This window comes from Panthera onca, chromosome B2 (assembly GCF_046562875.1).
Source record: "Panthera onca isolate mPanOnc1 chromosome B2, mPanOnc1 haplotype 2, whole genome shotgun sequence".
NCBI classification, from domain to species: Eukaryota; Metazoa; Chordata; class Mammalia; order Carnivora; family Felidae; genus Panthera; species Panthera onca.
Genome location: NC_138343.1, coordinates 89,980,353 through 89,993,953, shown reverse-complemented (window position 1 = coordinate 89,993,953; position 13,601 = coordinate 89,980,353). Strand labels below are relative to the sequence as shown.

The 13,601-nt window shown below is 37.9% G+C and overlaps 1 protein-coding gene across 1 annotated transcript in view; it reads left to right on the top strand.

Annotated features, from left to right (window-relative positions):
* The window catches only part of SIM1 (SIM bHLH transcription factor 1), a 69,830-nt gene extending 57,577 nt beyond the window's left edge, over positions 1–12,253 (top strand). Inside the window, exons 10-11 of the mRNA XM_078447167.2 lie at positions 3,590–3,992; positions 6,460–12,253. Coding sequence (XP_078303293.1) covers positions 3,590–3,992; positions 6,460–7,190 — 1,134 coding nt within the window. The 3' untranslated portion in view covers positions 7,191–12,253. The remainder of the gene's footprint in view (positions 1–3,589; positions 3,993–6,459) is intronic.
* The last annotated feature ends 1,348 nt before the right edge of the window (positions 12,254–13,601 follow it).

The following is a 13,601-nucleotide window of genomic DNA, read 5'->3' as shown; positions in this document are numbered from 1 at the left end:
TTTTATGGACATGACCCATTCTCAATTTATATTCTTCTCCTATGAAAACGACACTTGTCTTGAGCTGCTACCTTAGATTTTGCTTGATTTTGAGCCCCTTTCCTGTGGCCAGTGCTGTGAACTACCAGCTACTGACTTCTGTTCTTATTTTGGCACTTACTTGTGGTAACTGTTCTCTTTCTGCAGATGATTTTTGTCTGTTTTCCCAATGTCCTAACCTTCTCTTTCTCTCTCTCTTTCTCTGTGTTTCTTGGAGTCTCTTACACCTGCCCTTACCATACTCTCTGCACCTGCAGGTTCATAGCAGCTGCTGTTTGACTTTTTATTCTTATTTTTTAATAAATAGTTTGACATTTAGCATATTCTCTGCCTCCTTGTAATGCCAATAGGATGGGTCATGGGTGATTCAGTTTGTGCTCTTTGTTGACCATGTAAGTATGGGGGTAGAATGGGCAAAGGGGTACATATTCAGATGGCTGACATATGCTCATTCATACTCAGAAGACTCTAGAATATAATAATTTATTGACCAAAAGGCATCATGTGGTCCCTATAAAACTTGTGCCACAAGGGGATACTTGGGGGAAAATTGACATAATAGTAAAATAAAACTTACATAACAACTTTCTTTTTATAACCATGACAATAAAAATTCTTGGACTTGGATTATAGTTCTAAATAATTTATATTCTTTAAATAAGTGAAATATATGGACGGGCATAGGAATCCTACATTTTAACACTAGAAAGGATACCAAATGATGATTATATCATATAGAATTTTAAAGCTGAAAGAAAAATTAGCATCTAATCTAATCCAATGTATCATTCTTCAGGTGAGGTTAAGAAAGACAATTTGCCTAAGGTTACTCTGAGAGTTACTAGCAGGGTGGACCGGGAACCAGGTTCTCCTGGCTCCCTGTCCCTATTTCCTCTTCCATTAAATGGCCTCTATTCTGGTTTGGTCTTTGGTAGGTTAAGTATCACCATGACCCTTTTCCTGTTGCAACAGAAGAAATTAAATCACTTGCCTGAGATTGTACATGTAGTAAGCAGCAGAAGTAGGTGTGAGGATAGACCCAGAGGCTTCTCGCCTTCTTATGCAGCGTTCACTGATTGTACAGCATGCTCCACACGTATTGGCTGCCTTCCTTCCTTTCTGCTCTCTCTCTTTCCCCTAAGACTTGATGAACACCTGAAATTTTTCAGATCAATTTATGGGTCTGTAGTGTTCTCCACAGAGTTGACACCTACCGCAGTTCATTTTAATGGGATGAATGTGGCTCAGAGATTTGATGGTGCACACAGGTGCAAGTATACAGGTCTTGAGAAACAAAGGTTTGCAGTTAGGCTTTTCCTCTGTGCCTCTAAAGCAGTGTGAGATCTTGGTCTAACTCAACCACCCAACTTTTGCCTGCTTCAAGGGCAGTGCGCCTGCTGTCATGGTTTCCTCACTATTGACAAGAGGCTTATCCATCACATTCGTCTTTGGGTGCTCGTGAAATGTATACCTCATGTATGCCGGGGTTGCCTTGTGTTGAATTTTCTTTGTGAGAGAAGGACAGAATGTTCTTCTCTGCTGCGCCAATAGCACTTCCCCATATGCACTCAGGGAAAGCTTTTTCCCCTCTCAACAAGGCTCAAAAGTCTTGACTGGAGTACTTCAGAAATAGACCTGGTTTATACTTTTATCAAAACAAGCAGCGTCTGGGCAATTCCTGGCTTGGAAGAGCACTGATGATCTGAAATTTTCCTAGGTAAGTGCACAAATGGTGTTACCAAAGGGCAAATGTCGAGCACTCTCATCCCCCCTCGGTAAGGAGATGTGTGCCAACCCTCACTTGCTGAAAGTGAATGTGGTGTCTTAGAAAAAGAGAGGCTGGCATTCATGGGGAGAAAAGACTGATGGCAGGTGGAGGTGTGATGTAGGGAAATGGCGCTCAGGATCCCTTGTTGTGCTCATCTTATGGTTCTACAGGGAGAGAAGTTGCATTTACATTTTTTTTTCTTGGTGGAATATGCTGATAGTCCACGTGTACCTTTGGAAAATAATTAAAATAATAATTAGATATGGTAATAGAAAAATCTTGAGCTTAGAATTTGTGTAGCACTCTTTCCTGAACTTGCTATGTTATTAGCATACTTTGGATTTCCCCCAGGGGAACCTCTGTACCTCATCTCCCTGGCTCTAAGAGCCCCAAGCAGAGCTGCCTGAATTTCTCCTAGGCTCCCCCACAGCACCACACATCCATCCCTCTTTCTTCTGGGGTAAGAAATAACATGTAAGTGGACTCATATTTTAGTTCCTGAGACTGTATTTTGGTTCCTGCCACTTTTCTGGAAATCTAACATTGGATCCTTTTTTCTCTCCTTGACAGTGTCCTCTCTCAAGGGTAAAATCGTAGTTTGGAGTGCAGGCTTTGAGACCAGATAGACTGTGGGGTGGCCATACCATCTTATTAAAACTCCCCAGTGACGCAGTTTCCCCATCAAGGAAATGGAGATATGTTACTGTCCAGGAGGCTGTGAGGATTCAATGATATAATGTATGTACTATGGTTAGCAATTGCCAGGCACACTGTACGTTCTCAATAAATGGCATCTATTATGATCTTGGCAGGTAATCTCTACACGGCACCTAGATTTGTGTTTGGCATAAGTAAGCAAAAACTGGTAGAAATCGTATTACTCTTTAGTGGCTCATGAGGAACTTCAAATTGAGCATACCTCCCAGGGAGGTCTGTCACACCATTTACGTTTTCTTTCAACACCAGATCACACACTCTGGCAACAGGTGAGCAGTGTGATCCCAGCACAGTGTTGCCTGCGGCTGTTTTGCCCTGACGATCCTATGCATATTTGAAAGTTTACTTTAGGAAGCAAGAAACACATCCTAGTGAATAGACTCAGTCTGTATGGGCAAGGCTTTTTAAAAGTATGTTTGCCATTGAATTAGTTAGGCCTTTATTAACTATCCTATTGTGTATCAAGCATGGCCCTCAGAGCACTAAGTCTGGCATGAAGAGTGAAGAGGGTGCAGCACTTTGGAACTTAAACCTTATTTTCATTTTGTCTTTTAATTAAGAAAAAAATTCTGAACAGTAAATTGAAATAGAATATAGAGCTTTCTTGGACTCTCCCTTTGGCACTCCCATTTGAGTAGTGATGAAGAGCTTGGGTTTCAATCTTGACTGCCATCCACTAACCTGGGCCTGAACAAATCATTTTCTCTTTGGGCCTTAGTTTCTCTATTCATGCAATGGGTTACCAATATCTTCATGAAAGGGTTAATATTAAAAAAACGAGGTGAAGTCACTCACAGGAAGTACTTCCAGCAGTGGGTGGTATTTAGTTCCCCCCTGTTTGTTATTATTATTTTCATCTCCTCCTTTCAGCAGCCAAAAGGATTTTCTTTTGAGGCACTATGGCTCTTTAACTGATTCCAAGTCAGAGGTGCCCAGTGTGGTGCTAGAGTTTATAGAGCTTAACCTGGTGCCTTAAGCCCAATGTGACCTTAGTGGTGCTTGCAGAGTAAAAAGGCTATTTTTTTTTTTTTTTGAAATGTACTTTCCTCACTCTTTTTATTTCAGTATTCGGGATTTCACACGGAAAGATCTGAATCTGATCACGACAGCCAGTGGGGTGGAAGTCCCCTGACAGACACAGCCTCTCCGCAGCTCCTGGACCCCGGGGAGAGGCCAGGATCTCAGCATGACGCGTCGTGCGCCTACAGACAATTCTCTGACCGCAGCTCTCTCTGCTATGGCTTTGCACTGGACCATTCCAGGCTGGTGGAGGAGAGGCATTTCCACACCCAAGCCTGCGAGGGAGGCCGGTGTGAGGCAGGCAGGTACTTCCTGGGAACGCCGCAGGCCGGGAGGGAGCCCTGGTGGGGCTCTCGTGCAGCCTTGCCCCTGACCAAGTCCTCCCCAGAAAGCAGAGAAGCCTATGAAAACAGCATGCCTCACATCGCTTCAGTGCACAGGATCCACGGTAAGGGTAGTTGAAGTGACTCCTGAGCCGGCAGCTTTGAGCCCCTGGGCAGGTTTCTAATATTCTAGGTTTGACACTGGAGTGACTCACCCAGTGGTCTTCTCCTTTGAAATTACACACCAGCAACTCACACTAGGGGGGTTTTACAAACCAGAGCCACTCATTTGAAGTGTATTAATTTTTGGTAATGTTTGCCAAATGCATTTATTTTTGACAGGTGAGTAAAAATGATTCCCATTTTAAGTATCATAGAAAGTGTAGAAATTAAGGCCAATTTTTAAGGAAGTCTGTTGAACTTGAAATTGGTATGCACTTAAATTTCTTGCATGTTAGTTTCTTCTGTACTCTGATGCTTCAGATGTGGACCTCGGTAGTTTTGGGGCTTGTGTAGTAGTGCTTCTCAATAAGGACACCACTGTTGGGGAGGCCAGGCTTTGCTTCATGGCCTGTCACTCACTTCACAGGTGATTTACCCTTCCTGGCCCTCTGGGCATTAAATACTGATAACCACCCCTTTCCCCCATTATTAGGACAACCCATTGGTCCCTATGAGTAGAGGATGAAGTGATAGAGAGAACCCATGGAAAATTTCCCCTTGGGATTATGACACAGTTTTACGAGCACACAGAAATGGACACTATGGTTGAAGTCTTCAGTGGCAGTAATGCTCTTCTTTGTTCATTTCAAAGTTCACTGGTGAAGAAAAGCCCTTTCTGTCCATTCCAAGTGTGGGTCCAAGCAGGTCTCTTACACCCTCCCTATTTCATTACAAGTCAGTGTCCTTTAGACTGACCTGACACGATGATGTTACTCTTCTTGCTGGGTCTTTAGGATGAGAAATGTGTTAGACAATGTTGTACTCACCTATAGTCTCCTGTCAGATACCACCCAGGCACTGACTGTCTTCTGTGAAGGATCTTAATTTGTTTCCGTTTTTGTTTTTTTATTTTTCTGCTCTTGCTTTGAGTATCTCTAGTATGGTAGACCGGTAATGGAAACCCAGGGCAAAGGGCAATTGCTTGCCAAAGAATGGAGTGAAGTGAAAATCCTGGCTTAACCTACATGGTCTGGAAGAAAATATTAGAAATAAAATAAGAAGAAAAAGGAAAAGGAAAGCAATGAATAGTGTGATCCAGGGCTTCTCTGCTGCATTAAGCAGTTTACAGCTTTCGTATGCCCCTTCCTGATTTTCTTCTCTCTTTTTATATTGACTTCAGAATGCTTTGAGACTAGTGGAATTTATGGAATATATTTTGGATGCATTATTTCTCTGTATTAGATCTCTCTCCTTGGTTCAGAACAGATTGTTATTAACATTTAAAACATTTATTTGTTTGTTTATTTTTTAAAAAAGATTTATTTATTTAAATTCAAGTTAGTTAACAGACAGTGTAGTATTAGTTTCAGGAGTAGAACCCAGTGATTCATCACTTCCATCTAACACCCAGTGCTCATCCCAACAAGTGCCCTTCTTGTTGCCCGTCACCCATTTAGCCCATGTCCCCACCCAACACCCTGCCAGCAACACTCGGTTTGTTCTCTGTATTAAGAGTCCCTTATGGTTTGTCTCCCTCTCTGTTTTTATCTTTTTTTTCTTCTCTTTCCCTATGTTCCTCTGCTTTGTTTTGTTTCTTAAATTCCACATATGAGTGAAATCGTATGATACTTGTCTTTCTCTGACTGACTTATTTTGCTTAGCATTTATTCTTCACCTTATTTCAGAAACAATCTAAGATACCAGAGTTACTGTATGAGTATATGTGAAGCTAAGATATATACCTCTAGATTTGAGAAAAAAAATATTTATGTTTTTGATTGGGACAAGATATATGTGTGTGTGTGTATATATATATATATATACACACACACACATATATCTCCATACATACACATATGAATATATGTATTTAACCCTCAAATAGTTATAAAACTAGCATTAGAGCTTTATTGTAACTCTACTTATGATACACTTAATAATTTTAACATTTTAGATGATTTATTTAGAATTGGGAAAGTAGTCCAGTCTATATCATTGTCTTCCTCAAATCCAATGGAAAGCGTTTTCTAAGTATCAGTTTAACATAACATTTCTTTAGAAAATAACATAAACCAAATGCTATGCGTTTTAATTTTATTTTTTACAGTCAGGCAGGTCCAATGATATGCATACATGGAGAAGTATAAACACGCTACCATTTTGCTAATTGACATCCACAACCCATGAACAAGGTTCACCTTCTAAAAAAACTTGTGATAAACTTCCTCTCCACTTAAAAGCCGCTGAAAACTATGAATGCCAGGACGATTGATTGACGCTTTGTTTGTCATGAAAGCCTGTGTCTGTTTCAAATATTGGTGCATATAGTTAAAATGAAAGATGAAGGATTCTTTTAATAGAAAAAAGAAAATGCCCTTGCATTTTGGGGGGTGAATTTTGAGACCACTTTTTACTTTTTCTAATTTCTAGGGCGAGGTCACTGGGATGAAGATAGTGTGGTGAGTTCTCCAGACCCTGGATCTGCCAGCGAATCAGGTGACCGATATCGCACTGAGCAGTATCAAAGTAGCCCACATGAACCTAGCAAAATTGAAACTCTGATAAGAGCCACCCAGCAAATGATTAAAGAAGAAGAGAACAGATTGCAGCTAAGGAAAGCCCCCCCAGACCAACTGGCCTCCATTAATGGAGCTGGGAAAAAACACTCCCTCTGTTTTGCAAACTATCAACAGCCCCCACCAACAGGGGAAGTCTGCCACGGCTCTGCTCTTGCCAACACTTCACCATGTGACCACATCCAGCAGAGAGAGGGAAAGATGCTGAGCCCCCACGAAAATGACTATGACAACAGTCCCACTGCACTGTCTCGAATAAGTAGTCCCAATTCGGATCGCATTTCAAAATCCAGTTTGATCCTAGCTAAAGACTATCTACATTCGGAAATGTCTCCACATCAGACCGCGGGAGACCATCCCGCCGTCTCTCCAAACTGCTTTGGTTCTCACCGGCAGTATTTCGATAAGCATGCTTACACATTAACTGGATATGCCCTGGAGCACTTATATGACACTGAAACCATTAGAAACTATTCCTTGGGCTGTAATGGCTCACACTTTGATGTAACTTCCCATCTAAGGATGCAGCCAGACCCAGCACAAGGACACAAGGGAACATCTGTTATAATAACCAATGGAAGCTGATGTTTTTCTAAAATATTTTGTTCTTTAAGGATCTCTGAAACATATTTATAGTTTAATACCCCATTACTAGCATTTACTATGCCACAGATGGTTAGAGAGGATAATTTAAGTTACTGGGTATTTGACATGTGTTCCTGTGAAATCAAAGAAAAGAGCACTTGCGTTCAGGGTTACACACAGATAATGGAGCTAAAGTGAATACATAAATTGCCCCTCTAATTATATGGGAGCCAGAATACATAAATTTTGAATTGAAAAGTACTCTTGTAGATTAAGTGAGCATATACACCACATGAAAGACTGGTGGAGGACAGCATGGCATAGTGAGGATCCAGTAAACCTCATACACACAGACCAATCACGATCCACAGACTGCTGTGCACACTTTGCATGCAGAAATATAGACTATACACCTTAAATACAACCCAAACGGGTAAGTTTTCTTAACCTTAGCACATTAAGTGTATTCAAGAAATTTTCCTTCCTAAAATAACTGAGAAAGAGAGAGATACATCTTGTAAACCGGTTTCTTAATTGTGGTTTTGACCAGCCAGCTCATTTGGTTCAGGCATAAATTAGGGAAATGGTTCTGGATATGGTACAAGAATGAGTTTCCACCTGGTATCCATTATAAGCAATCAGGAAGTGGTGATTTTTCACCTTACTTTTGAGTTAGACAAGGAACAGGATCACACTGACATAGCAGTGAGGGTTTTCTAAGTAAAAGCACCGAGATGTTGGGACACACTTCAAAAACCTAGTGTGCCTAACTGGAAATAGTTTACTAAAGATGGAAAGGCCAGAGGCATAAGAAATGAAATGATATCTCAACACAACAATTTAAGGCTCAGAATATGTAATCAACATATTTGAGGCTTATGAAACCAACCGAATAAAATCCTCAAACCAATTCACCAAGAAAAAAAAGGTTGATCACTACAGAAAATAAGTAAGGGAAGCCAGTGAAGTGCTACATAGCAGCGGTGTAAGTGTTTGAAAAACATTTCAAAGCACAGATGTGCAAATGTGACAACATGTGGAGAGCCTCAGGAAAGAGCCTCAGATAAAAGCATGGGCTGATAGACAAGTGGTTAAAAGTGCACGAGTATACTTCGATTGAAAGAACATGCAAAGCGCTCATTTTCCTTATTGTTTGTAAATGGCAAAAACAACAAGCTTGGTGTTAAGTTCGTGTGATACGGTAGAAAGACCAGCAGACTGGAATGCAAGATCTCTGGGTTCCAGTTCTGACACTGCCTGTAACCCATTTGGGGAATATTGATGCCTGGGCCCTACTTTCTTTGTCTGTATGGCTATTCTGATGTTTCATGGTTTTGTGGATCGTTGGTGCAGCAGAAGTATACTTGTTAACCAGTTAACTCTGTGCTGTCAGTTGTCAAGACTGATCACTCTGGCTTTTCTGCCCTCATACAGAGGTCTAGGTGCTTTGTAACTTCAGCAGGTACAGGGGCTCTTTTAAGCATGTATAGCTGTGATCAACTTTCTGGTTCAGCCAAAATGTAGACGGTAGAAACTGATGAGGGAGCAGAAAAAAAGTAAGATTTATTTAATGCGCTGTTCTCTAGGAATCAAAGCAAAGTGACACAAGTGATTAGAGAAATTTCATAGGTAGTATCTCCTGGGCGTCCCATGTCTCAAACTCTTGCCATATGCAAGGAGGGGAATGTATTGGAAGAAACTGACTTATAATTTTGAAGGCAGAACATGACATTGACCACTCAGGGATTAGTACTCTATGTTCATCATTTAATACAGTTATTTGACAGTTTATGGGTAGGTGACAATCTGAATGATGATAATTGGAGAGAAGAAGACCAGGATGTTTGTATAGAAGAAAAGAGTCTACATGAAATTGAGTAAGTATTTCTTGGGTATGACATAGCAACATTTGTCTTCTAAATGGAAAAAGTTTCTCACAAGTGAGAAAGTTAGTGGTTATCATATATACTGTCAAAAAAAAAAAACTTCAAAGAACAATAAAAATGACATTTTGGGCCATAGAAGCAAAAGTGTTCAGTGATTTTGAGACAAATATTTATGAAAAAACCCTGGATTACATAAAATACATTTTTGTTCAATTTGAAGCATGAAGTAGGAATGCTAACGTGTTTGGAGAATTCTGTAGATGGGTAAATGGTTCAAAGACACAGGTATCTGAAGAATATGGTGTATTTTGGAAAGGAAATCTATACACATGGGTTTTATTGATGGATATACATTCTACCAAAAATGTCAGAGACAGATGTTATAAAATAAATAGAACCTTAAGAATCAAGGGAAATGAACTGATGTGAAAGAATGTCATTAAAGAGATTTCACTTAAATTTTAAAATGATATAGTTAAGTGATGAAAAATAAATTATGAACTTTACAAATGGGGGTAATCAGAAGGAATAACGCTCTTTAAAATGATATGACCCATATTTTTAAGTGAAGACAAAATTAACTACATTAGATCTTAATTAAAAAATTTGGCCCAGTTTTAAATACAAAGCATTTATTTAGTTTACAGGTCAATAACTTTATAGTAGCAGATTTATTACATTACATATAATGCCTTATAGGCCCATAATATTATATAGCTTACCTTTTTTGCAATGTGGCATAATTATTACAAAATGACCTCAAAATAAGATGAGACAGTTTATGACAAAGTACCTTTTTAATATACACAAAAATGTGTTAAAATTTATTTATAATCTACATTATCTTGTTCTGTCCAATAACATATTTCCTCATAATGAAGATGGCATCTGTGTCTTCTTAAGATATGGGATGTAAAATGCATATGTTCCCAATAACTTAAAGTTAAATTGGCTTTAGTTTCAATCCTTGATTTCCATAACTTTGCTAAATGTTGAGAATCATGATACTAGATTGAAACAGAGAAGTCTGATTTTTATACCACCTTTGGGATTCATAAAAATGTGCTATATCCAATTATTAGTATCATATGTAGCAATTCCATTAGAGGATACAAAGTTCTTGCTTTCTAGGAGTAGTAAGAATATCTTTATTGCCCATTTTACGTACCTGTCATACCCAATTTGAAAATTTGGATGACCAAAGAAACAAATAAATATTTTCCCAATGTTTCTTGAGAAAATTCCATTAAAACCTTTGAGAATATACAGATGTGATGTGTTATTTTTAGATGCATGATATTAATGTTATAATCACTACAGTTCGGACAATTCAGCATACTTCAGTTTCACAAGTCTTGTGACATACTGTGCTGAATATAATGGGCTAGCTTTTCTAAGCTGTAATTGTCTGATCCAGGATAATATGACACAGTGCTGATGTGACATTCAAAATGAGACAGGATGCAATAAATGATTTGCTTGCCTTCAGTGTTTATACAGAAAACCCACTTATTCTCTCTTGATTATATTTTATAGGGCTAGAATACTTCCATCGGGTACTATTCTTAATTCTCTCTACACCCTGCTGCCACATGCTGCCTTTGGGCAGAGAATCCCACTTAAAATGAGCTTTAATGGGATCGTCCAGAAAAGGATAATATGCTCCATTTTCTTTTCTTTTTTAAATGAGGGATAAGGATCTATTCAATAAAAGGTCATTTGGAAAATATGCATAGCTATTTTAAAATAAAATGAAAGGCTTTTTACCCCCCAAGACCTAGACCAAATAAGTTTGATAGAAGACACTACAGCTGAAGAGACATTCTGAATACAGATATGTTATTTTATAGCTCTCTCTCTTTCAAGAGTAGGACATTACTAAGATAGTCAGTGCAATTCTATTAGTACTAGTAGTATTTGGATGTGACAGAGTGAATGCTGATATTTGGAAAATTGAGGATTTGGCTATTTGGGGGGGTCACTTAGTTTTCCCAGTGGAATAGCTACACTTTAATATACTTTCTTTGATTTAAAAAGTTTGAATGTCCAGATTTGGTTCCCCAGTTCAACTCAAAGCATAGAGCATAGATATACATTCTATTTTCTGAATGATTTAACAAAGAATGTGAATCCTATGGCTCTCCAAATAAGTGATTCAATTTTAATGTAAATGTGTTTTTGTGAGTAGGAATTTGACTCTAAGACAGCAAATCTATTGGTTTGTTCTCATTGGGACATGCATTGCAGATAAATTATCGTTCTAAACTTTAAATGAACAACAGAACAACTATGGACACATGTAAAGGGTATGTTACATAGAAAATACTCTTGGGGGAAATTTCCATGTGGTGCTCATTTCTTGTGCATAAAAGTTGTACGGGTAGCGCTCAACTTAAAACGTGATACTGTGCTCATATTCAAATGGGGATTTGTTCAGAGTTCCTTCTCTAGCACTGTATGCAGAAAGGCCATACGTGTGAGTATGTATGTGTGTATGTATGTGTGTGTACACACGCACATACATACACACACAATTGTAAAGCAAGTAACAAGATTCTGTTCTACTGTGCTCCTTAAAAACTGATGGTTCACATGAGAAATCCTAATAATTTCAAACCAAACACTTATAATTTTATTTATTGCAATTTTGCTGCATGGGACTTTGCTTTCATACACCTACATAGTGGAGAGTTTGTCCTAGTTTGCTGATCTGGAACACATTTAATCACAGTTGAATTTACACCCAACAACCCTGATGTGTTTACATTTCAAAAGAAATGAAATTGGCGTGGAAAAAGTTTTAGAAGTACTGTAACTTTTTTCCGTTTTTTTCCAAAGGGAATTATTTCAAAAAGAAAAATGAAATGTACGAGTAGGCACTTCAAAAAAAGATAAAATATTTTATGTTTGTTTTTTGACTGACATGCTATAAAAAGGCTTATATTTGTGAAAGAAGATACTGATTGCCGATATTTCAAGTACCATCTTGCAATGTATAGTTTTTAGTGACATCGTAGTATAAATCTGTAATTTGAACTTTTGCTTTGGAATGTAAAGTAGAAAATATTAGCTATGTTAATGATATCTTGCAAAGTGTTCCCATTTATAATTATTTATATTGTAAATAGCTTTCTGAAGTAAATTCGAAGTTAATGTGCATAAAATGTATTTATTATGTGAGGAATTTTTTTGGTTTAAAATATAGTTACCAATATGCAGTTTGAGTCTGGATTATTCATTGCATGATAAGTCCATAGGATAAAACAGACTGTCAACTAGAAGATGGAACTGTAAAGAAATAAGAACCATTTGAGCTCTAGATTCTGTTGGAACAGATAACACACACATACACACACTTTAGGACCCTGGCAATAGAAGCTTACATATATACACACTAACAAGTAATGGGTCTGATTTTCACTAGATACTAGAAAATGATTTCTCAATTTAGAACATCTTAAGAAGGACTTCTTTGGTCTCCACTTTGTTAAAATAAAGCAAGAAATTTAAAAGTACAGATTACATTTTTTTAATGTCTATTTTTGAGAGAGGAGACAGAGTGTGAGCAGGGGAGGGGCAGAGAGAGTGAGGGAGAGACAGAATCTGAAGCAGGTTCCAGGTTCTGAGCTGGACAGGCACAGAGCCTGATGTGGGGCTTGAACCCATGGACCGAGAGATCATGACCTGAGCTTAACCTACTGAGCCACCCAGGCATCCCAAAAAGTACAGATTACATTTTTAATGTTCAAGGGAAAAGAAAACCCAAATAGATTTTTTAGTTTTCTGTCACTTAAAAACATATAAAAAACATATCTTGAATAATTTGATTTTGGAATCCAAAGTACTTTTTAAATCTATAATTAGTAATTTAGGTCAAACAGAAATAAATTTCCAGGTAGTTCACAGCACCTGACATGTTTTTTTTTTTCTTTCAGGGATTTTTGATATACTTTGGTGTATTCTAGAAATTGTCAACCTTAGCCAATTTGACAAACTTGCACAATATATTATTAATTCAATAGAAATGTTTGTATTTCAAAAAACTTTTTTTGACAAAGTTGTCCCAAGTATTATCACCATTAATATTATAGCATTTATCAGATATTTTCCAACATGATTTTGTAAATAATTGTTTTAACGTTTTTTTTTTCTAAAAGTAAAATTGTTTTTACCTACTTTATTTGAATTTAATCTACATTTATGGGATACTAGTATATGCCTCAAATGGGATAGACACCAAGAATCTTCCTCATTGTACAGCATTATAGCAAAGCACATATAGAGGCTTCTTGATTTTCCTTTTGTGCTTTGAAACTGTAAATTCTTTACATAATCATAAAAATGACAAGCATTTATTGAATCACCATGTAACAGACACTGAACCAAGCTCAGATTATCACTGAAGTCTGAAGAGAGACCATCACTGAAGGAAATATCAATATGCTTCACTTCATTAATGAGGAGAGTGAGACTCAGAGAGGTTAAGTAACTCAGTGGCACAAGCAATAAGTGATGGAGATGAAAA